The sequence below is a fragment of the Eumetopias jubatus genome, unplaced genomic scaffold, assembly GCF_037043125.1.
Source record: "Eumetopias jubatus isolate StellerSeaLion01/CBP00866 unplaced genomic scaffold, mEumJub1_p1.0 scaffold_13, whole genome shotgun sequence".
Classification (NCBI taxonomy): Eukaryota; Metazoa; Chordata; class Mammalia; order Carnivora; family Otariidae; genus Eumetopias; species Eumetopias jubatus.
In genome coordinates this window covers 55,811,211-55,836,487 of record NW_028274819.1, presented here as the reverse complement: position 1 = coordinate 55,836,487, position 25,277 = coordinate 55,811,211, and the positions used below count along the sequence as shown (strand labels likewise).

General features: G+C 40.6%; 1 protein-coding gene across 8 annotated transcripts in view; it reads left to right on the top strand.

Moving 5' to 3' along the window:
• The window catches only part of PGM2L1 (phosphoglucomutase 2 like 1), a 102,072-nt gene extending 90,884 nt beyond the window's left edge, over nt 1–11,188 (top strand). For all 8 annotated transcript variants that reach the window (XM_028115997.2, XM_028115998.2, XM_088017610.1 and 5 more), the window contains 4 exons: nt 35–164; nt 399–588; nt 3,580–3,713; nt 5,420–11,188. In XM_028115997.2, the coding sequence (XP_027971798.1) occupies nt 35–164; nt 399–588; nt 3,580–3,713; nt 5,420–5,522 (557 nt within the window). In that variant the 3' untranslated portion in view covers nt 5,523–11,188. The remainder of the gene's footprint in view (nt 1–34; nt 165–398; nt 589–3,579; nt 3,714–5,419) is intronic.
• The last annotated feature ends 14,089 nt before the right edge of the window (nt 11,189–25,277 follow it).

Sequence of the window (25,277 nt, the reverse complement as noted above, 5' to 3'; positions counted from 1 at the left end):
TAAAATAAAAATAAAAATGTGTTTTAATTCTTAGGTTTTCTGTGTGGCACTTCGGTTTTGGATAAAGATGGGGTGAGTGCAGCCGTTGTTGCTGCCGAGATGGCAGCTTACCTGGAAACCATGACTATAACATTGAAACAGCAACTGATTAAGGTTTATGAAAAGTAAGTTCTATTATTATGAATTTCTCATTTCAATTGCCAAATTTCTCATTCTTTTGGTCCTACTTTTAGCTTTCTAAATTTGGTTTTGAAAATAGCTAGTCCTTTCTAAAAAGTTCAAAAACTGAACTAAAGTCTGCTACTTTCTACATAATACTATAATAGGCTTATCTTTATTATATACTTCTCTGAAGAGTTATCTGAAATCTGATTTTAACACTTTAAATCTTTGTGCAGATATGGTTATCATATTTCAAAAACTTCATATTTCTTGTGTTATGATCCAAGTACCATCAAAAGTATATTTGAAAGGCTTCGCAATTTTGATTCTCCAAAAGAATATCCAAAATTCTGTGGGACATTTGCTATATTACACATACGGGATGTTACCACTGGCTATGATAGCAGCCAGCCTAATAAGAAATCAGTAAGTACCTTTTTTTTTTTAAGTTTTTTAACAATTTGTAGTACTTTGTACTGTAGTAAAATAGTGGAAGTTCAAGCCTGTGAATGTCTCTGAAACTAGCATCCATTGTTTTTCTCCAGAGCAGTTATAATCCCACTAACAGTCTCCCTGCCTCTGATCCTGTCTTCCTCTCTCCCCAAGTGTATGCTCCTCCCTGGAGGGTGGGGAGGTGGGAAAGAGAATTAGACAAGAAGAGGAAGGGACAGAGAGAGGGAGATGTGTGATGTTGAAAATAAAGTCCGAAAGCCTTTTGTTTCAAAGCTCACCATTACACCTTTTGATTTGCAACTTCCCTTTTCAACCTTCGTCCCTATACCTGCAGCCAAATAGAGCAACTTATAGTTTCTTACATGCATACATTTTTATTAAAAATTTCTGTATTTGGGGGCACCTGGGTGGCTCAGTCGGTTAGTCTGCCTTTGGCTCAGGCCATGATCTTAGGGTCCTGGGATTGAGATCCAAGTCAAGGCTCCCGGCTCGGCTGGGAGTCTGCTTCTCCCTCTTCCCCCCCCCAACCCCTCTCCCGCCTCGTGCTCCCTCTGGCTATCTCTCTCTCTCAGATAAATAAATAAAATCTTTAAAGAAATGAAAATATAAATTCTGTATTTTTGCTCAAGCTATTTCCCCAGTCTGCCTCTCCTTCCTACTGCTGCAGGTCATCTTAGCCATTATTTAAGACTTCAGACAGATGTCACCTCCTCCACATTCCCTCCAGGTCCCATAATTAGATGTCTTCCTCCTGAGGTTTCATTATATATTGGGCCTGACTCTTGTCCTTTATCACTTTCTATTTTATGTTATCAATGTGTTGTGCATGGCAGATCCATTTCTAACACACCTCCATGCCTGTCAAGGCTCCTGCCTACATGGTAGGGGCTCAACAAATATTTAAATGCCATAAATTGCTGATCATATCTATTTGGTTATTGTTAGGATTATTAGCCTGAATTTCCATTTATAATGTCCTGATGTTGTCTGTGATGCTAGGGGCATAATATATTTTGGGAAATCTGCAATTTCTTGCATGGAGTACAGCTCATATTCCTTCTGTGTCTATTCATCTAATCAACAAATAGTATTCCCAGTTATTGGTATCTATCTTTCTATCTTTGTAAACTACTTGAAGAGAAGAACGAAATTTTTTCTTTTTATTTCACTAATGTTGTTGTGCTTAGAGTAGTTCTTGGTGTGATGCTTTTTTCCTATTAACTTTCTTTAAGGTTTATGATACTCCTTATTCAAAGTACTTTTCTATCTGTTCTCCACAGATGCTTACAACAATTTTATAAGGCAGGTACTGTAGACATTGTTAATTTGCCCCAGCAGTCACATAGTAAGTGTCAAAGACCTCGTGAGTGTTTTCTTCACACTCCAGATTGCTCTCTGTGTGTTCAGCAGGCATTTATCAAAGCCCTTCGGTGCCACAGATATAGGCACACTGGAGAAGGAGCAACGAGAAAGGCGCTGTTTCTGCACTCAAGTGTCTAGTGGGGAAATGGAAGTAAGCAGGGATTACTTTACAAAATGATAAAAGGACCAGGGGGTGCAGAAGGTGCCACGGAAGAGCACAGGTGCTCAGGTCTGGGAGGCTTATAGAAGACAATCTAGGAGACTTCTGTGAGCTGAGTATGAGTAAGAGTTATCCAGATGTAGGAGGAACGGTGAGTATTCAGGCAAAGGGAGCAGCAAGTGCTAGGTCTGGAGGTAGGAAGGCATGTTCTCCTCCAAAGAACCACAAAGAGTTCTCTACAACTGTAGTGTGGAGTTCAAGGAGGAATGGCACATACGGTGGGTTAGAGAGAGGCAAACTCCCAGGCGGGAAGGTCAGTTAGTACTCTATTTCAGTAATAAGATGAGACATGATGGGAGCCTGAATTAAATATAATAGCAGTAGTGATGGAGACAGTTGGACAAAGTTGAGTTAAATAAAGACTAGAATAGACAGACAGGACTTGCTAAGGTTGATGGTCTGTGAGTGAAAAAGAGGGGAGGAAGGTCTCTATCTTAAGCAGCTGGTGTGTGGTAGTACCACTAACTGAGGGAGGGGTTTCAAGGAGAGGACCAGGCTCTGGACACCTAATGAAAGGCACCACCTCTGTCCTAGTACAACCACCACAGTTCCCCCAAGATACCTTCACAGACTGACCTGTGGTCCGGGAAGGGTACTAGTATGAATCCGTATGTTCAACGTCAGTAAAGCTTCATTTCCTTTTTTAACTTTTAGGTAAAAAATATAAAATTTTTTTGTATCCCAGTGGATTATTTTGCCTGTCCTCTAGGACACGTGGCAGTCTGCTTTGGAGATGATTGATAAACTATCTATGAAAGTGCTTCGAAATTATAAAGCCCTTTGCAAATGTAGAGGCAGTTTGGACTTTGATACAGACAGACCTGGCTTCAACTTCTTGTTCTGCCACTTTAGCTGATTACCTTGACCAGGTCATTTACTCTTTTTGAGCCATGTCAGTAAATTGGCAGTAATATTTACTCTGGAAGATTGTTGCCGAGGCCTGGAGATCATGTGTGTAAGGTATATAACCCAATGCCTGTACTATTATAAATGTTCAGTAAATGGCATACTTACGAATTATTATGCATGTAATCTTTTGTATTTTATAATTTTTAAAAAAATATTTTTAATTGTCAAAAACACATAACAAAATTTACCACCGTAACTATTTTTGAACACGCAGTCCATAGTGTTAACTCTGTCTACCTTGTCGTGCAGCAGCTGTCCAGAACTTTTTCATCTTGCTGAACTGAAACTCCATACCCATTAAACAGCAACTCCTCATTTCCCCCTTCCCCCACCCCTTGCCAATGGCCTTCTACTTCCTGTTTCTATGAATTTGACTCCTTTAGATACCTCACATAAGTAGAATATATTTTACAACTCTTGAAAATGAAAAAAGGTACCGAGTGTAACTAAGCTGTTGTTCACCTTGTGCATAGGTGCTGCCTGTCAGTAAAAACAGCCAAATGATTACATTTACTTTTCAAAATGGCTGTGTTGCTACTCTTCGGACAAGTGGCACAGAACCAAAGATAAAGTATTATGCGGAGATGTGTGCATCCCCCGAGCAGAGGTGAGAATTGGCTTTTTAAATATATATACACGTATATATTTAGATTTACATATTTATATATATATATATAGGCTTTATTGAGATAAAATTCACATACTGTACAGTTTACCCATTCAAAGCGTACAGTTCAGTGGTTTTTAGTATATTCAGAGTTGTGCAAACATCACTACGATCAAAATTGTTTTTACTACAATCAATTTTAGAACATTTTCAACCCCTCAGAAAGAAGTCCCAGACCCATTAGCAGTCACTTGCCATCTTAGCCCTAGGCAACCACCAATCTACTATCTCATTATCGACTTGCTTATTGTGGACATTTCATATAAATGGAATCATACAACATATGGCCCTTTGTGACTGGCATCTTCTACTTTAATGTTTTCAAGTTTCATCCGTGTTGTAGCACGAGTCACTTTATTTTTTTTTTTTAAATTGTTTTCTTGGCCTAATACTATTCTGTTGTATAGATATAACACTTTTTTTTATCCTTTTATCAGGTGGTGGACATTTGGGTTATTTCCACATTTTAAATATTACATATAACCGTGCTACAAATGTTTGTGCACAAGTTTTTGTGTGGACATGTTTTCATTTCACTGAGGTCTATATGTAGGTGGAGAATTGCTGGGTCACATGGTAGTTCTATGTTTAACTTTCGGAGGAACTGCAAGACTATTTTCCAAAGCAGCTGGACCATTTGGGAATTGAATTTTAAAATTTTAGTGAATTTTTATTATTGGGAAGGTTTTGTGAGCTTTAACTATTATATGATGAACATAAAGAAATGATCAACAAATAATTTTTTTATTTCTTACATCTATTGTGATTTGACTTAATCTGCCCAATTTATTTCCTTTTAAGAGTATGAATTGCCACTAAATTGACTTTAATAAACATATTCAAAGGCTATTTAAACTTATTAAAAGTAGTACCTTCTACAATGTCACTGATCAGTATATTTTTGGGAAAGAGATTTTTTAGAATTGCCTTCAGAGTCCAAGGTACATTATTTTGTATGTCCCTAAATCTTTGCACTTAAGAGTAGATTTTGTTCCCTTTGGGGGCAAAAAAAGACATCCTGAAATGATTCAGAGTAGAGTTTTAAGGAAACCAAATTGGGTAATGCTATATTTGATTAAAAATAAAGGATGATTATTAAAGTAATAACAAATGACCACGAAGGCAGTTGAAAAGAGGCTTTCCTAGAAATGTTTTGGGCAACAGCAGTGATGCCTTGAAGCACATCCTTGTAAATGTCCATTTATTTTTTAAGCATCTTATTTTTTTTAGTCCCATCACCCCTCTGTATCTGAGTCATGCCATATCATCCCATAATATCTACTTATCTACTGGGTATTCTTCAAAGTATTTCAGGAAGCCATTTTAGCATAATACCTGGTATTGGTGTTCTGGACCATTAAATTGCCTGACCCAGGAGAAAAATCTGTAGATATACCAAAACTCATCCCTGTATCATGTACCAAGGAACTCCCTTTAATGCAGTTCAACTTCAGTTTGTGATCATGGTGTTTTCTTGTGTGTGATTTTTTTTCCCCTCTTTGGTCTTGTTCTGTTTGTTTTAACTGAGTGAACTTCTTTTTGGTTTACAAAGTGTTTAATCATCCCCTTTTAAAATTATAACAATTTAAACAAAATTTAAAGTGATGAAAATCAAGACTTTCGAAACTCTTCATCTTTCTCTTTAGTGACACTGCCTTCCTAGAAGAGGAATTGAGGAAACTCATTGAAGCTTTGATTGAGAATTTTCTTGAGCCCAGTAAAAATGGACTGATCTGGCGTTCTGTTTAGTGCACAGCAGTACGCCATGACTTTGCACCGGCGCATAGAACAGAACAACCTGGAACTCCATGCGTTGAAGTCATGTTAGCGTTCTCTCTCTATCTCATCTGGCCAACTATCTTTGTACTTTGATTTTCTTTCCTTTGGTGGGCTGATGCAACAAACTGTATAAATTCAAAAGGAAATGGTCTGGAGAGAAAGGATTCAAATTTTTTCATAATCTTGAACAACTGTCATTGCATTGAAAGTATTCTAGTAACACGTTGTTCTTCCTTTAACAGAAAAAAAAACCCAATACATAAGTGAGTTTTCTTATTGAAGTGTGATTAAGCTTAGTTCCATATTGTAATTGTGTATAGCACGGTTTTTTAAAAAGGCAGATAAATGTTATATAGTTGTAGAGTTAGTTAAGGAAATTAATCTATAAAATTGACAAGAAAATAGCATTGCTGCCAGCATAGTGTGGGAAAGTGTCATTATTTCGTCATAGGTATTAACTTACAAAGTAGAGTATTTGAAATCGGGTGTTAGCATTTCTAGCTTAGAACAGATGTTACCATATGTGGTTTCAGGTGCTCTTGGTGCAGTGTAAATTTATTGTGTGTATTTAAAATTCTGACGTTTACTGAACATGAAAAAATAGTGGCAGTGCTCCTTAGTGGCTTCATTCTTGTCAGATTTCTTGGTGCCTTCTCAGGGTATGGTGTGAATTAAAACAGTGTTCCTGCATTGAATATAATTTAGTCAGTTAAGTTTCAGATAGTTATTTCAGACCAAACTATGTAGGTGCTTCCCCTCTATATCAGATCAATTTCCCCCATTTAAAAATCTTATGAATGTAAATAAAAATCCTAATAAAATCAGAGTCAATGTAACTGTGCTTAAGGATCTTCTTGTAAGAATTAATGTCAATAACACAGAAAAAAATCTGAACTGAGAAAGGAGCTCTGAATTTATTTAAAAATCTGACTTTGGAATTACATTTTTATAAGTAGATTTATTCCTTTATCAGATGAAGTAATGCTAATTTTTCTAAGAAATAAAATATCCAGATTTTAGGTGTTATCTAATGCTAAAACTACATGTTTTAAAACTAAAGTCCAGTTTATTCTAATATCATGCTGGCCACTGTAGAATTTCTGATCCCAAGAGTGCTCTTTCTTTTTCACTGTGGAAAAAAAGTTTGCATATTTTTTTCAAGTAGGCTCCATGCCCAGCATAGAGCCCAATGTGGGGCTTGAACTCAAGACCCTGAGATCAAGACCTGTACTGAGATCAAGAGTCGGAGGCTTAACCGACTGAGCCACTCAGGTGCCCCTCAGTGTGGAAAAAAATTTTAGAAGGTCACTTTTGGTTGCTTCTCCAGCCTTCTAAAAAAGTCTTAGTAGAGAAGTACCAATTTCATTTAATTTAATGTTATTTTGTTTTCTTAAAGTGTCTCCTGTCCTATACCACTCACAGGATACTTAAACACATGTCGTATAGTTAAGGGGTAACAGTAACAAGACCTGGGGTGTAATCATACTAAACAAATTGCTAATGGGACATAACTGGCATTAGAGTATTTATTTCCTAAATAATAATAATGATATAACGTTTAAACTGATTAGACTATTTAGTAAATAATGGTATGGTTTGTTGCAGCTCCATCAGCTAACATTTGGTTGAACCCATATAGTGCAAATATAATTTTCAAATTATTGTATTGCCACTATAGTTAATTTGTTCCTTCCTTTCCTATAGCTAGATCTCACATGACTGTAGATAATAGACAGCTAGCTAAGTGTAGAGCACTATACTTCTGAATGACTTTGTTCTCAAAGGCTTTGCACTGAAGGAGGAATGTGCAGACTCTTTTGTTTTATTTGCTTTTAGGAATGTAGAATGTAATTTAGGAGATGGCCTATATTCTACCAACTAGTATGAACAATGCTATATATATGAAAAATGCGTATATTTGGCGCTTAGTATCTGTGTTTCAGTGACCGAAGAACAAAGTAGAGCTAAAATGATATGCTAGCCCATTCATAATCACTAAAGCCATGTCATGATTGTCATTCTTTTGTAAGGAGAACAGTTTTGAGTGCTTTAATATAATACAACATTTAATATAACACATCATCTTAATCAAGGTGAAAAGTTATTAAAGCTTAGATTCTTATCTCAAAAATTTAAAAATCCAAAGTTAAAATCAACAAAATGTTACAAATGTTTCTGATGTGTATAGATTAAGGGAATTATTTGATTCTAGCCAAACTCTCAAGTCTATATTAGCGTGATATTTAACATGAACTTGACGTAGTGGTGTGCAGTTGCCTAACAGGGTAAATTTAGTAACCCAAGCCGACCAGGAAAGACAGGAGTGCTGGACTGTAGGCCTCAGCCTTGGGCTCTACGTTGTTTAGCTTTTTCTTTATGAAAAATATCATGAAAATGAATCCATTCCCATTGAGTATGTAGATTAAAACTGGGCTTTTCTAGAGTTTTGGGGAAAAGGAATGAACTAGTGGGCAAGATCAAAGCATACACTGAAAATAAACAGTAGAAATAAAGAAACAATAAGAAAGGTCAATAAGATGGCACAGGAAATGCTTCTTGTGAAGGGCGAACTTACCTCTCTAAAAGTAGGGAATAAACTGGCTGTGAGCAAGTTGTTTACCCATGTTTATTTGTTATAATGATGAGCAGATAGATCGTGAAACTTTTGTTTTCCTTTATTAGCAACCACTAAAAAGAGGCCAAGTTTTAGGAGGTGAGAAAAAGTACCCCTCTTACTGATTCAATTCCTGCTAGGATGTTGTGTCTTAGGATCATGTGGGAGCTGGGGAGGAGAGGACATAGCAGGAATCAAAAGGAATACAACAGAGATGGTGAGAACAAATTCAAAGAATTCAGATCATTTAACTCTGGAGGGGAGAAAGCTGTTGAGACAATTTAATAAGTCTTAAGTTATTAGTTGAATTTTTTATTAAAGGACTCAAAGTAAGAAATATGACAAACTGTTCTCTATCTTCAGTGAGGACAGAATAAAAGAGAATAAGGACCTTTTCAAAAAAAAACTAAATGACAGATTTAAATATTAAGGGATATACTAAATGTCTTTTAAAGGTTTCTTCCAAAATTTTTTTTAAAACTCAGGTTGGAACAATGATGATGTCATAGGGAGCACTGAAAGTAACATTTGGGTTTCGCTCCCTATCTAGAAGAACTTAGCTCACAAGAGAGTTTTTGTATATGTTGAGTAGTAGATGCATGAGTGCAGTCTTTATTCACTGCACAGAGACCTGCTTAGATACGATTTTTAATTTAACCTGGCAAATTAAGTGAGACTTGAACACCATTTTGTTCATCTTGAAGAGTGTATAGCATTATAGGATATTTGAGGGTTTTGTTTTTTGCATGTAGTAACTTCAGCAGACAGAGAAGTTCTAAGAGATTGGATACTTTAGGAATATCCTTATATAGAAAATAGGCCTCCTGTCTCTTAAGGAGGTTGCCTCTGGAGTGGATGCAACAGAGATATTAGCTGGAGTTTAATGGAGAAATTGTTCTATGAACTGCTGCTACTGGTATTTCTTTCCAGTGTTTTCCACTGATGTTTGTGATGCTTGAAAAATCCAAATTTTGCTTGGATAAATTTATTTTATGACTTTTTCTCTCTACCTCCCTCCTTCCCTAGGTGCCCTCGTGCATTTGGTTACTGTGAAAAGCTATTGCTCTATTACCTCACTGATAAGAAATCTTAACTGTATTCATTCAGAATGCTTTAAACTGATTCATAAAAGTATGTTTGGATTTTTTTTTGACTTTTGATTATTTTGTTATTGTGAGAATATTTAAGACATTGTAAGAAGTAATTTTAAATCTATTTCATAGCCTTTTGGGTCCGTCTGGATACTACTATATGCTAATTTATTATGGCCTTCTATAATTCACTTGTTTTTCTGAGATTGCTCTAGAAATTGATGAGGAAAGAGTCCTACCACTCAAAATGGATGGCCAATTTTATTTCAGGTCTCCTTGTACTTGGGGCATCCAAAGCACAAAATCTGAAGAAATCTTTTTTCACATTTGTCCCCCAGAACATCTTACCATAAGCCATAAGAAGTCCAAGTGGAAAGAAGAGAACCTTTCATTGCAGGACTTGACACGGCATGACTCTCTTTAGTTCTAGTTGAAAAAACCAAATTAGTTTTTACCATTGGTTACTTTAAAATATTAACCATACTGTTACGTTCATTAAACCATCTTTTCTCTTTGTTATTTCAAGACTATATACCTTAAAAAGAGGACATTTAAGAATGAGTAAAGTGACCAAGATAAGGGCGCATGGCATGCTAAAGTTTGCTTCTCAAATTTTTCCACCAGCATAACCCTAAAGCAGAGGAACATGATGAATATGTGGGGGGAGGGACCCAACCCAAACTTAGAAGCAGTCTACCGCTCATGAAATTTCGTATTCTGTCATTAAAATGTAAGCTGAATTTTGCATTCCCCATAATAAAACTGTTTCGATGTAAAAATGATTCCTTCAGTCGTGACAGAAGCCGGTGCTGCCAGAAAGGAGCACCGTGTTGATCATAGAGCCTCTCAGTGGTTCCCCCCCTCCCCTCCTCAATTGCTGCATCTGCCTGGTGGTACACACAACGACCTTAACATGAGAAATAGAAACATAGAACGTATCTAGCCTGTTCCCTACATTTTAAAAGCTGAACTTTGAAAAGTATTACTGCCAAATTAAACTGACCTGAAACAGTTACGTTATCACTGAACCTCATTGTCAGAGGTGTTGGCCAGTTTGTTTTCATTAATTCACTGGCATTCCTTGACTGAGATAGAGCATCTGACTATCAGCTCCCTGAGAGCAGAGATCATGTTTTATTATTTTTCATATCCTCCTACCCCCCCCAAGTATAGTACCTATTATAGAATGCTTAGTTGGTGATAATAGGAAATAGTGGGTTGCATTTTAAAGCAGCTAATAGCTTAAGAAGCAATCAAAAATGTTAATTTTCTGGTTCAGTTTTTTAAACAATTCTCATTACTGAAATTTATAATAAATCATCTTCATTAAGCACGCACACCCTTAAATACTCAGTTTCTTTTGAGAGAGCAGAGCATATTTCCTATTTGGAAAATTATATATAATGCCTAGTATTTTACACTCAAAGCAAGGTGTTGGCCAAGTAGGCTAAGAAGGTATCTATGTAGACTTAATATCACTGGGTATAGGTGCCAGTTTGAGCCTCCTAGTGCTACCTTCCAAGTGAGTCACAACTAACTTGATACGATTTGATATATTTTTGTCCACTGTTATGATTCATCATATATCTCACAAGAGGCACTCAAGCAAGAGTCTGCATCTGTATATATTGTGAGGCCTTCTTGTTTTAGGCTAAAATAAACTTTGTATATGTCACTGAATATGCCAGATAAAATATGTGCAGTTAAGAATGAATTATTTTTCTGACTATGTAGCAGTAGATCAAAAATGTGCTCTTGTTTTACCAGTTTTTGTCAACATTTTCTCATTTTTTTTTCTGATGAAAACACCAGGGTGTATCATAAGTACTACCTGTGAGAATTTGCACTTGAAGTGCTTGTGTGTGAATTTCTTGTGGTTTTAGCCAAATGAAGTGTTATCAGTAATAAACAGGCCTCTTTATAGGCATGAATTTCTGTGTAATTTTTATTATCTTAATTACTGTGTGGTTCATAAAGTTTGCTATCCAAGTAGAGCATGTTTTTGAAATATATGCATGGTATACCTAGAATCTACTTTGAGACTAAATGAATATTCTAGCTTATTATTTGGTAAATATGTATTAATTGGTTCATCAGAAGTCCCAGAAGAAGGGGCGCCTGGGTGGCTCAGTCGGTTAAGTGTCTGCCTTTGGCTCAGATTATGATCCCAGGGTCCTGGGATTGAGTCCCACATGGGGCTCTGCTCTGCAGAGAGTCTGCCCCTCCTTCTCCCTCTGCCCCTCCCTTTGCCCCTCCCCCCTGCTCATGCTCTCTCTCTCTCTCTCTCTCTCACTCTCTCAAATAAAAAATAAAAAAAAAGTCCCAGAATATTAATATTAAAGTCCTTTCCATCTTATTTTTGCCTTTCACTCCTTCAGTTGACTTAATTTGACTTAGTCTACCCATGTTAGCTAACATAATAAAAAGTTAAATATATATAATAATAAAAATCTATTATTCCCCATCCTTCCCCCTGTCCTCCATAAACTAGCACTTCCTCATTTCTGTTAGTGATGTGACCATTCTCTTATCTTTATTTTCCTCTCTAGTTCTGAAGGTTCTAATCATTAAATAGGCCAATCTTGCATGCAGTTTGCTTTAAATCAAGTCTTTGACATTTATTCTTGTGCTTCATTATTTCATTTTATAAATATTTATTGACTTGGAAATATGTTGGTACCAAGGCCACTCTAGAAGGCTAAAAAGTAGGAAAAAGACACAGCAACCATATTATTGCTGGAAAAGTCTGTTCAGGACACTGTTCCCACTACCCCCACTCCACCAGATCACCTTTATCTATTCCTTATGTCTTTGGATTCAAAGCATTAGAGAGAAGGCCCAGCTGGCTAGACTTTTGTCACAAGCCTTCCTCCTAGCCGGACCAGAAACTAATGAAGGATTTGACCCCCCACCCCCACCCCAGCTTCCCTCTGAATGGTAGTAGGAGGCAGGCCACTACAATTACCCTTCAATCAAGACACAGTGGGAGAGTGGGGTGCCTGGGTGGCTTAGTCGCTTAACTGATTTCAGCTTAGGTCATGATCTCAGGGTTGTGAGATGGAGCCTGGCATCGGGCTCTGCACTAGGCATGGAGTTTATGAGATTCATGGAGCTTGAGATTCTCTCTCTCCCTCTCCCTCTGCCCCTCCCCCCTTAAAAATAAAATAAAATAAAAATAAAAAAACACAGTGGGAGAGAGTTAACTGACCAGTTGGCAATTATGGGGAAGGCAAAGGAGGAGAGGGAGGACGTCTTAAGCACAGAACACAGCATGAGTGTGCTGAGAACTCTAAGTGGTTTGGTATTGCTGTATTGAGTAGGGGTGTGAGTGGAGAGGGCCCTGTGTGCTCTGCCATGGAGCTTGGGCTTGAGTCAGCAGGTGAGAGTACAGAAAGGCATAAGCAGAAGGTCTCTGAAGCGGTGGTGGGGGTGGGGAGTTGGTATGAGAAAACCCACCCTTGGAAAGAACCTTAAAGGTCATCTTATCCAACTCTCATCAACTCCCATAATCTGATTACCAAATGGGGATATCTCTTTTAACCTCTCCCCTGACAGTTTGCCAAGACAAGTTATACCCTTTTAAAGAAAGGCCAGTAGCAAGTTCTTTCTTGTGTTCAGCTGAAATCGGCCTCCGGCAGCTTCTACACTTTGGTTGTATTTGGAAGCTCAATCTTATTCAAAACCCCATTTCCTTTTCACTCAAAGTCCTTTCCCCTCAGTCTAAATATGCACAGTTCAGCGACTGTTCCTTGTATGGCTATCCTCTTACCTTCCTGATCACCACCTGGACAGTTTTCAAAGAGCTGGATCCAGCATTAATAGACTAGAAATGGTGGTACCAGCCCAGAGTAGTAAAAGGCGGATTTCCGCTGATACGGGAGCAGCACAGCAGACATGGCAGGGAGGGGGGCCCTGCCTGTGGCGCTTAACGCCTCTTCACTTCGCAAACAACTCCTCCCCTAACCCTCAACTCAAGCATCATGGCTTCCAAAGAGCCCTCCCTGCCTGTTTCCCACCCCCCCACCCGCCCCCCACCACCAGCCAAGCTGGGCAGGGGCCCTGCTCTATACCGCCACAGCTCCCTTTGCTGTCCTCTGTTCCGGCACATCCCACACCATGACTAAACGATCTGCTTGTGTATTGGACACTCCCAGCCAACCAGTCAATTGTGAGCTCCCGGAGGGCTGGAACTGACTGACTCAAGGCAGGACCCCCAGTGCCCAGGACGGAGCCAAGCAGAGAATGAGAGCTCAAAAAAAAAAAAAAAAAAGTTCAGCTGAAGTGAACAGAATCAAAATTTGAGCTGAGTTTTCAAAGGCAAGTAGGCTGTGAATAAGCAAAGGGGAGGAGGCACACATCGTAGATGAGTGCGTTCCACTCAAAGCAAAGAAATAAGTTGAGTGAAGACTGGGAAGTCCTTGAGATTTGCTAGAGGGCTTCCAGCCAGATTTTGGCTGCAGCAAAGTCATAAACCGAAGGAAAAAAATCAACCTGAGGCTAAATAAGGCAAGCTGGCGTGGGGGAGGGTTAGGAGAGATGTATTCCCTTGTGGGCAGGGAGCAAGGACAAAAAACCCCCAGCAATTGGATCAGTTTTTTCCAGTTGTTTGCCAGTCCCAAATATGCATACTCTTCCCCCTGGTGGACAGGGATCCATGTCCCACAAAACAGACTCAGCACCTCTGCTCTGCAAGGAACCCAAATTCAATGCAAGCATTTCTCTTTACAATTAGGGAAGCTTGAAGGTCAGTCCAGGGATCCACTGGAGTCCGCAGAGTGGATTTCTACAGAACCTAAGTTGTCTTACTCCCACTCTGCTGCCTTTGCCCCCATGCCCTGAGGATGGCTTTCAATAAATCTTACTTAGTCTTCAGTCAGAAAGGGCCCTTCCTACCTCTATTCAGATGAAAACTAAGGTCCAAAGAGAAGTGGATCCCCTGAGTCACAGAGCTGGTCAGTGGCAAATCTGGGACTAATATTTAGGTCTCCTGACTGGTCGTCCCTTTCGCCTCCTGTATAAATATTTACTAACCTATGAGGAGTGGGACAGTGAATAAAAAGTTGACAAGATCTAATCTGCACCTTTAGGAAGACAAGAACAGATACAGTGCAGTGGGAGTGCTGTACTAGAGGTAGGTACAGAATGGTGCAGGACAGGACAGGGGCAACTGTGGAGGGTCCGGGGAGGGCTCCGAAAAATCACTGGGACTAGAGTGGAGCCTTGAAGGAAGGGCAGGTGTTTGTCAGGCAGAGAAATGAGGCCTTGCAGAGGAGACAGCAAGGAGAAAGCAAGAAGGAGCATCCTGGGAAGGCTGGATAGTAGGTTTCTGATCTCAGCCATTGGCACTTCTGATTTATACACTCTTTCTGGGTGAAATGCCCAAAGCTCCAACTATTGTTCTGAGAGTGTACAATGAGACAGAGGAAGGATAACCTCAACAGACATTCCCATTCAAGAAAGAGAAGCGTGAAATGTCCGTAGTCTTCCTTAAACAGAGCAATTCTGACTCTAGCTAGACAAACGCTGTCCGGGCCTCTAGACTGGAAGAAGGACTCTTCCTTGCTTGGGCCTGGGTTCTACTCCCTGGGAGTGGCTCCCTGGTCCATGGATCTCTGCACCTCTTGGCTCTGACCTCTGGACCATCCTTCCTTGTTCATCTCCTTCCTTAGCTACTACTGAAGCAGTGGCGCACACTGGAGCAGACTAGCAGTGTGAAATATTTCTCAGTCCCTTTCAGTTCAGGCTGTTGGTATTTTCCCATGTACAACTCATTTAAAAATTTTGTGGGGGGACGCCTGGGTGGCTCAGTTGGTTTAGTGTCCAATCCTTGATTTCGGCTCAGGTCATGATCTCAGGGTCGTGAGATCAAGCCCTGTGTCCAGCTCCATGCTGGGTGTGGAGCCTGCTTAAGATTCTCTCTCTCCCTCTGCCCCTCCCCCGACCCTCTCTCTCTCTCTCTTTCTCCTTCTCGTAAATAAATAAATAAAACTAAGAATTTTGTGGATTTTCTATGTATCTGATTATGGTTGACTCCATACTCCAAATGACATACTCACAGTTGTTTTTGAGACCTCTCCCTCAATTTTATCACGCTATTTTGGATTAGGCTTCTGTGGATATTGCTCTTAGGAGTCCAAGAAGTCTTTTTGTCTAGGAATCTATGAGACATCACTAATTCTTTCAAAGGGCTTTATAAAGTGTGTTATGATCTACATCTCTGGGCTATATTCCTGTAAAAACCCTATGCTGGCTAGAGAGCCTCAAGATGAAAAAAAGTTTTATTTTTTTACCTACTAAGTCCTGCACCCCTCTATTCTCTCGAAATTCTTTTTGCCAGTTCTTTCTTTAGCTCGTACCTCTCTTCCTGTTATGAGGTTACACAGCTAGGAACACCCAACACCTAACTTTCAACACTCTGCCTAGAGAGCTCCTTAGCCAAATAGGAACTTTCTGAGTATTTCCCCTCCTTCTTCCAAGTTACCATAGGCAACACTCGGGCCAATTGTTTTTGCCATTATAAAACACAGATTGCCATTTTTCAAGCCTCCAGTAACAATTTCCTCACCATTTTTCCAGACTTCACTGTTTGCTTGCCATTTTTCCAATCTCCACCCATCCCTGATCCCAAAGCCAAAGCCTAGAATTTGGGGTTTTGTTAAAGGTAAGCATTTCACTTGTAGACACCAGTTTCTGTCAACTTTTGCTGTAAAACAAACTACCCCCAAACTTGGTGGCTGAAGACAACTATTATACCTCTTACAGTTATACAGTTTGGCAATTTGGACTGGGGTCAGCTGTTTGGCTCTTCTGGTCAGAGTGGAGTTCATGTATCAGATGGAGGTCTGCTGCCAAGTTGACTGGGTGCTGGTTAGTTTAGGGTGGCCTCAGCGGGGTTGGCTGAGCTCTGCCTCATGTGGCTCCCATATTCCAGCAGGCTAGCCCAGGCTTCTTCCCATGGGTGCCTGGGCAGGGCTCCAAAAGGGAGGGCCAAAGCAGGCAGGCCTCTTGAGGCCTAGGCTCAGAACTGGCACACTGTCCCTTCTGTTGCCTTTTATTGAGTAAAGAAAGTGATCAGGCCTTCGCAGATGCAAGGGGAGGGGAAATAAGACTCGGCTTCTCAAGAAGGGAAATGCAGGGGCGCCTGGGTGGCTCAGTCGTTAAACGTCTGTCTTTGGCTCAGGTCATGATCCCAGGGTCCTGGGATGGAGTCCCGCATCGGGCTCCCTGCTCCGCAGGAAGCCTGCTTCTCCCTCTCCCACTCCCCCTGCGTGTGTTCCCTCTCTCGCTGTCTCTCTCTGTCAAATAAATAAATAAAATCTTAAAAAGAAAAAAAAAAAGAAGGGAAATGCAAAGTCACACAGTAAAGGGTGTGGATGCAGGGCGGAATGAGGGTCATGGCTATCCTTATAGTCATACCGTACCTCCTCAGAAGCAAGCCTCATCATGAATTTGGTGTGCATCCTTCCCTTCCACATCTTTATAATTATGTGAACACAAAAATACATTTTTTCCTGTCAGTTTTATGTGTTTTTAAGTGAATGACTTCATATATACTAAAGAATTTGTATAATGGAAATTTAAGATTTATAAGGAATAAGACACTTTTGTAAGAGAGAAATAGAATTTTGACAATATGTTTTAATCTCCTTGTGTATCCTTCCTAACCAAATATTCATTTCTCATCTGGACTATGCAGTAACTTCCTAGCTGACCTTTTCTACCTCTGATCTTGCTTCTTCCAATCAGTTCAACCCACTGTAGTCACAATAATCTTTTTTTTTTTAAGATTTTATTTATTTGAGAGAGACAGAGCATGAGCGGGGGGAGGGGCAGAGGGAGAGGGAGAAGCAGACTCCCCGCGGAGCAGGGAGCCCCATGCAGGGCTCCATCCTAGGACTCTAGGATCATGACCTGAGTCAAAGGCAGATGCTTAACCGACTGAGCCACCCAGGTGTCCCCACAATGACCTTTATAAAACAAAAATCTCGGCACCTGGATGGCTCAGTCGTTAAGCGTCTGCCTTTGGCTCAGTTCATGATCCCAGGATCCTGGGATCGAGTCCCACATTGGACGCCCTGCTTGGCAGGAAGCCTGCTTCTCCCTCTCCCACCCCCTGCTTGCATTCCCTCTCTCACTGTGTCTTTGTCAGATAAACAAACAAAAATCTTTAAAATAAAAGTAAAAAAAAATAAAAAAACAAAAACCTCATCCCATCATTCCTCTGCTTAAAACTGTTCAGTTGTTTCCCATTGACCCTAGTATAAAACCAAACTTATTAATAGAGTAGGCTCTTCATCATCTAGCTTCTACTTACACTTCCTGCCTCATTTTTGCCATCCAGCCCTATAGGTGCCATGCTTTTTCTCTAAACTGGTCATTGGGTATTGGCCAAAGAAAGTGACTTCCATAGTTCCCTGCACCTTCTCCTACATGGCATAAATCACTGTTGTCATTGGCTCTTTACTTGTCTGTCTCCACTACTTGACTGTAAAGGGTTCTAGGGCAGGGAAGCCACCTGGCTCCTCTGCTTATCCCTGGGTGCCAAACACAGCACCTGGCACCATGGATGCTTGGTAATGGTTGAATGAATGCATGAAGAATGAATGCTAGGTTCTGGAGATAAAGAGAAGCTCCACCAAAAGCTCCTACTCTAGGTGGAGAACAGATGAGATAGAGAGATAAATGACAGATAGATAGAGATCGATCGATCGATCGATCGATCCGCTAAACGCAAATGCGTGACAAGGGTGGGGGATTTGAGTTTGCTTCTAAGTTCCACCAGGGGGCACTATGGGAATGCCTCAGCTTTCTCCTAAAAAAATCAATGTTAACTTCCTTGGAAGACCCTATCCTCTTTGAAGGAAATGTAATTTTCAATAGTGGTGCTTGTTTGATTTTGTTTGTTTTGTTTTGTTTTGTTTTGTTTTAATAAGCTCCTTACTCAGTCCACTCGAAAGATGGGCACCTGGGTGGCTCAGTTGGTTAAGCGACTGCCTTCGGCTCAGTTCATGATCCTGGAGTCCCGGGATTGAGTCCCGCATCGGGCTCCCTGCTCAGCGGGGAGTCTGCTTCTCCCTCTGACCCTCCCCCTCTCATGCTCTCTCTCTCTCTCTCAAATGGATAAATAAAATCTTAAAAAAAAATTTAAAAAAAAAGAGAAAGAGCCGTATCTCAGCCATCAGTGAGTTTGAAGGACTGAAGTAACCCCTATTGGTGTCCACTTTCTATCTATAATGGAATCATCCCAAGAGCTTTCAAATACATGATTCATGGGGCACCTGGGTGGCTCAGCTGGTTGAGCGTCTGCCTTCGGCTCAGGTCATGATCCCGGGGTCCGGGGATCAAGCCCCGCATCGGGCTCCCTGCTCCGTGGGGAGCCTGCTTCTCCCTCTCCCACTCCCCCTGCTTGTGTTCCCTCCCTCACTGTGTCTCTCTCTGTCAAATAAATAAATAAAATATTTAAAAAAAAAACATGATTCAATTTATCTTCCACATCAACTGTTGGGAGCCAGAAAAGGGATTGTTGTTATTATTTCCATCTTAAAGATGACAACTCTAAGGGTCAAGAGGTGAAGTAATTTCTCCAAGGAATTACAGTTTTAGGTATCTAAGCAGGGACTTGACTCTGTTTTCCAAATTCAAATGTATTTATTCACTAAAACTATATTGAGTTCCAGGCTGTGTAAAAAAGATGATAGAAATACAAAGACATGCCCTCCAAATGTCTTAAGAAGCAAAGACTGTCAAAGCTAGAGAGAATTTGGGAAATCACCTAATGAAGTGTTCTCAACTCAGACATACATAAGAATCTCCTCAAGAGTCTGTTAAAAATGCGGATTCCTGGACTTTGTACCCCCCCCCCCCCGCCCCAGCACACACAAACATTTTGATTCAACAAGTCTGGGTGGGAATCTGGAAATGAAATTTTCCATAAGAACATCCCTTCTTCCCCCCCCCCATGATTCTAATGCAGATAAATTGCAGACTACACTTTCAGAAACATCAACCCATTGGTTTAATCCTTTCATAATATAGAGGAGAAAACTGAGGAGAAGTGGTAGAAGTAGTCCCGCAGAAACTCTCCTTGGATGCAGTAAGGGAGGCTGACCCAGGAACTGATAATAAGCAGCTTGAAGTAATGCTGTAACTAAAGAATGCCCAGCCAAGAACTGGACACCCTGGGTTAAATTTCAGGCTTTACCATCTCGCTAATGAATCACTTAACCTCAGTGAACTATGATTTTCTCAATTGTAAAATGCAGGATAGCAATATCTGCTCCATTGACATATTGTGAGGAAAAACGGAGATAAATAGGATAAAGGGTTTGGCAGAGGACTGGCCCACAGAGGACCCTTGATAAAGAGATGGATTGATGGGATTGTTTGAATGCTCTTTCTACTCCATTTATTCTATTTCTTTAACTGAGTAACTACTATTGCCAGGCATTCTGTTAGGCGGTCCTGCCTACATGAAGCTTGTGATCTAGTAGAGCAGATAGCCATTAATTATAGAAATAAGAAATCACTGTTGTAATAAATGCTACCAAAGGAAAATATAAGGTGTGTTTTGAATCATATTGGGATTCAAACCGAATCTTCAAATTATATGTCCTGAGGAAATGACTCAAAGGTTGAATAGGAATTAGTCAGAAATTACAGACGGATCAGGGAAGAGCTTGGCAGGAGCGGGATATGAAAAGGCCAAAGACCAGAGTGGCTGGTGTGGAGCAGGGGAGAGGGGCATGGCATGAAACTGAGGATGATTACTATTTCTGGAAAAGCCTTTCTTTTATCATGCCTTGATATTTATGTGAAAATTTTGATCTGTTCCTTGACCCTTTTATTTCCACTTCAATTTTCTTTCCACTTTTGCACTATAAAGCCTAATAACTAGTAACATTTCCTCAAAGCTAATATTGAAGTCCCACCATATCTGCAGGGGCTACGTTCCAAGCCCCCACAGGAAATGCCTGAAACCGCAAATAGTACTGAACCCCATATATACTATGTTTTCTCCTATACATGTGTACCTATGATAACATTTAATTTATAAATTAGGCACAGTAAGAGATTTTTTTAAAATTTTATTTATTTTTGACAGAGAGAGAGAGCACAAGCAGGGGGAGCAGCAGGCAGAGGGAGAGGGAGAAGCAAACTCCCTGCTGAGCAGAGAGCCCAATGTGGGGCTCGATCCCAGGACCCTGGGGTCATGATCCGGGCCGAAGGCAGACGCTTAACAACTGAGCCACCCAGGTGCCCCAGGCACAGTAAGAGATTAACAATAATAATAAAGTAGATCAAATATAACAATGTAACTAATAAAAGTTATGTGAATGTGGTCTCTCTCTCTCTCTCAAAATATTGTACTGTGCTCACCCTTCTCGTGATGATGTGAGATGATAAACGCCTATGTGAGGAGATGAAGTGAGGTGAGGGCATCAGCACTGTGACGTGGCATTAGGCTACTATTCATCTGACAGCGCGTCGGAAGGAGGATCATCTGCTTCTGGATCGCCATTGACCTCAAATGAATGAAACCGCAGAAAGTAAAACTGAATAAGGGGGACTACTGCATATATCTTTCAGTTTTTGACATTCAGAAATGGGGATTGTCTACGAATACAGGTTTAAAAATAAAAAACACTTTGCTAAATACCTACCATTGGGGCTGCTACTGTGAGATTGCCTGGGAGAGAAGTGTGGGGTATGGGTACATTGAGCTCTTACAAATTTAGCTGTGCTTGGAAAGTATCTATTCTCTTGTCCACGTAGTTATTTGAACTGCTAGTACAATTTAGTTAGATTTTCTTTTGCATTTAGTTAAACTTGGAACCTTGTGTTACTTAGAGTGACTTTAAAATCCCTCTCTGGTGCAGAATTAAAATAAAATATTATCATGGAGGAAACTCTAGTTATGGGAAGATGAAATGGACACATTCTACCCTGTCTCACCCACTGAATGCAGCTATGCAACCCGGACAGAATGCATGGAAATGGCATTTGAGAATTGGGAAAAGCAAATGACAGCAGGTAAATTTGGGAAGAAGACCAGAATTTGAGGCAACACGGAGCTGGCTTTAAGTTTCCACTTTTCAATCCTCAGTAGCCCCAAACCCAGAATTGGGACCCTGGGTGAGGATTGGGAGAACTACAGGAGAAGCCCACACACTCTGTCTCAAGAAGGGAATAGAACTCCTCACGCTCTGGGGCGCCTGGATGGCTCAGTTGGTTAAGTGTCTGCCTTTGGCTCAGGTCCTGATCCCAGGGTCCTAGGATCAAGCCCTGCATTGGCAGGAAGCCTGCTTCTCCCTCTCCTACTCCCCTTGCTTATGTTCTCTCTCTTGCTGTGTCTCTCTGTCAAATAAGTAAATAAAATCTTTAAAAAAAAAGAACTCCTCACACTCAGAGGGGGGATATCTCATGTTTCCCTTTTGTTTTCTCTTTCCCATACCCCACACTTCTCCCCCAGGCAATCTCACAGTAGCAGTCCCAAGGGTAGTGATGGTAGTGAGGTTCCTATGGCTATCTAAAACTTTGAGTTGTCTTATGTATTACATGTACCTACATTGGGACCATCTCAAATAATGCTGTAAATTTTGCTTTCAGCATCCCCAACAGGGTGGGGAAACCCCCACTGATTTTTTTCTCTCTGTGTCCTCCTGCCACTTGGCCCCAGACATATGTAGTCAGGAGAAGCACACAGCAGAGTGGAGTTGTTTGAAGCCCAGGTCTCTGGCCAGAGAACCAAAAAGGGAAGTCTCAGGGGACTGGAAACTATCAGAGAGATTGCAGAGAGGGAAGAGCTCAAGAGATCCACCCCATAATTTCTGGACTCACCTCTTAGTTCTGCATGCATAGATCTGACGCTAAATTGCATGCCATAAACCTAAGTACTGAGGTATGGGATAGACCACTGTCCAGATCCAAAAGTGACACACAACTGGGACAGATCTGAATGGCACTGCAAAAACTTTGAAAACTGAACTGACATTGAAACCATGGCCACAGAAGGCAGATCAGAACTTGTGGCCTGAATCCAACCGAGTTAATACATGCTAACAAAAAAATAATTAATATTTTCCATAAGACTTAAATAAGATCTAGACACTTATATATTCAAAATATCTAGTATTTAATCCAAAATTACTCTGCATCTGAAGAACCAGGAAAATCTCCAGTATGAGAAAAGGCAATCAACAGACATCCAGGAAGAGATAACACAAATGTTGAAAATTGTTGAAGACTCATAAAATGCTCCAAGAAGTAAGGATGAACACTCCTTTAAAAAAAAAAAAAGACTTTATTTATTTATTTGACAGAGAGAGAGAGCACAAGCAGGGAGAGTGGCAGGGAGAGGGAGAAGCAGGTTCCTTCCTGAGCAGGGAACACAAGGTGGGACTCGATCCCAGGACCCTGGGATCATGACCTGAGTGGAAGGCAGATGCTCAGTCCACTGAGCCACCCAGGTGCCCCAAGGATGAACACTCTTGAAAAGAATGTAAAGGTAGAAAGTATCAACAAAGAAATAGAAAATACAGGGGCTCCTGGGTGGCTCAGTCGTTAAGCATCTGCCTTCGTCTCAGGTCATGATCCCAGGGTCCTGGGATCAAGCCCTGCATCGGGCTCCCTGCTCCATGGGAAGCCTGCTTCTCCCTCTCCCACTCCCCCTGCTTGTCCTCCCTCTCTCGCTGTGTCTCTCTGTCAAATAAATAAATAAAATCTTTAAAAAAAAGAAATAAAAAATATAAAGAAGGACCCAATGGAAATGTTACAATTGAAAGTAAAATAACCAAAATAAAAAAAAACTCATTGACAGACTCAATAGAATAGAGATGACAGCCAAGAATGAGTGAACTTGGAGACAGATCCATAGTAATTATCTAATCTGAACAACAGAGAAAAAATGTTTAAAAAAATGAACAGAGCCTGAGGACCTATGAGGCAGTATCTAATTCATGTCATCAAAATTCCAGAAGAGTTTGTAAAAGAAGTATTTGAAGAAATAATATATGAACATTTCCCAAATTTGACAAAAGACGTAAGCCTACAGATCCAAGAAGTTCAATGAACCCTAAACAATGACCGAGTGAGGTGAGGAAATAAAGGCCCCGCCATTCAGGCCTGACGTGAGACAGCTCTGAGGTGAGAAACCAGCTGCAGCCCTCCTGCCACTTTGATCAAAGCTTGGTCGGGCCTCTTTGACTTCTTCCTCTGCCCTTCCCTTCTTCCTGTCCCCTTCACAGATTTGATCTGTAATAAATCTTGCACCCCAAACTCTATCTCAGTGTCTGCTTCTGGAATACCCAATCTGTAACATCAAAGCAGACAACAGAAGTATAGAGCAGAGACCTGAACCCAGATAGTGTAGATCCAGAGTCCCTGTCCTCAGTGGCAACCAGAGGCAGATTTGCCATGAAGCTTAAGCTTCAATGCCCCTAATTTGTGCAAACCCTTTCTGAGGCCCTCAGGATTGGGAAGATGGGTGAGCCTAGCAATGTTGCTCTATGAATTTGCAAAATTTGCCCCAAAGAGCTGTTTTAACCACAACTGGTTATGTTATCTCTTTCCACTCTTCCTCTCAGCTACACTTTCCCTCCTAACACATCTCCTGATGGAGAGAATGTACAAATGGCCGTGGACTCTTCTTTGCAACTGAGTAGTCATCTCAGCCTGCTTTTTGCCCACAGAAGTTTGGGGGTTATAGTAGGCAGAATAACGCCCCCCTAAAGATGCCCATGCCCTAGTTCCCCAAACCTGAAACTTTGGGGGTGTGATTAAGTTAAGGATCTTGACTTGGGGAGATTATCCTGGGCTAATCTTGGTGAGACTGGTGTAATCACAAAGGTCCTTAAAAAGAGTCAGAGAAGGAGATGTGACAGTAGAAGCAAAGTCAAATAGAAATTTAAACATGTTACGTTGCTGGTTTTGAGGATGAAGGAAGGGGCTACCTTCCTTAATCAAGAAATGCAGGCAGCTCATAGAAACTGGGAAAAGCAAGGAATAGATTCTCCTCCAGAGCCTCCAGAAGAAACGGCCCTGCTGACACCTTTGATTTCAGCCCAGTGAAACCCATGTCAGACTTCTGAACTCCAGAAATGTAAGATAATAAATTTGAGTTGTTTCCAGTCACTAAGTTTGTGGTTATTTGTGACAGCAGCAATAGGAAACTGATACAGGGATCTGAAGGCATCTTTTTTCTTTCTTTCCTTCTTTCCTTCCTTCCCGCCTTCCTCTCCTTCCTCCCTCCTTCCTCCCTCCCTCCTTCCCTCTCTCCCTCCTCCCTCCCTCCTTCCTTCTTTTCTTTCTTTCTTTTTTTGTATTCTCTTTGTCTTTAACTCAAACTCGCAGTGCTTCTTCTGATAAAATTATCTTAAAACTTTTTTTAAAAGTGTATGTATGTATGTAATCTCTATATCCAACATGGAGTTCGAACTCACAACCCTGAGATCAGGAGTCACATGCTCCACTGATGGAACCAGCCAAGTGCCCCTCATCTTAAAACTTTTGATGATTTCCTGTAACTCTTACTGGAATTCACTCCTTTAGACAAAAGCCACATCTATTATTTTTTTCTGGGCCCTTCTCTAACTTGGGTTGAGAGTCAGGATGCTGTGGTACAACAGTGTTAAGATTCTTAGAAGCATTTTTGCCTAGCTGAAATAGTTTACTTTATGGGGGACACTCTTAAGACCCCTTGAGGCTTTCTTGTTTACCAGGGAGACTGTAAAAGAAATGCCCTTAAGATTCTTTGAAACTCTACTAGGGAATGCCCTTAAATTATTATAAAGTCTCAACAAAGAGTCTTTAAAACCATACTTTTTGAAAGCTTTACCTGGAGGTCATGCTTTACTTGTAGTACCCGGGCTTGTTCTTTACTCTGCGTCATTTCTTCATTTGAGAAACTTTAGATCCTTGGAAAGACTGTCCTAGACCCTCTATAATTCCTCTAAATTCAGCTCTGAGCCATTCCTTCCGTGTTTTTTGTGTTTTGTCGTAGTCTGCCAGAAGTAGCTGGTTGGC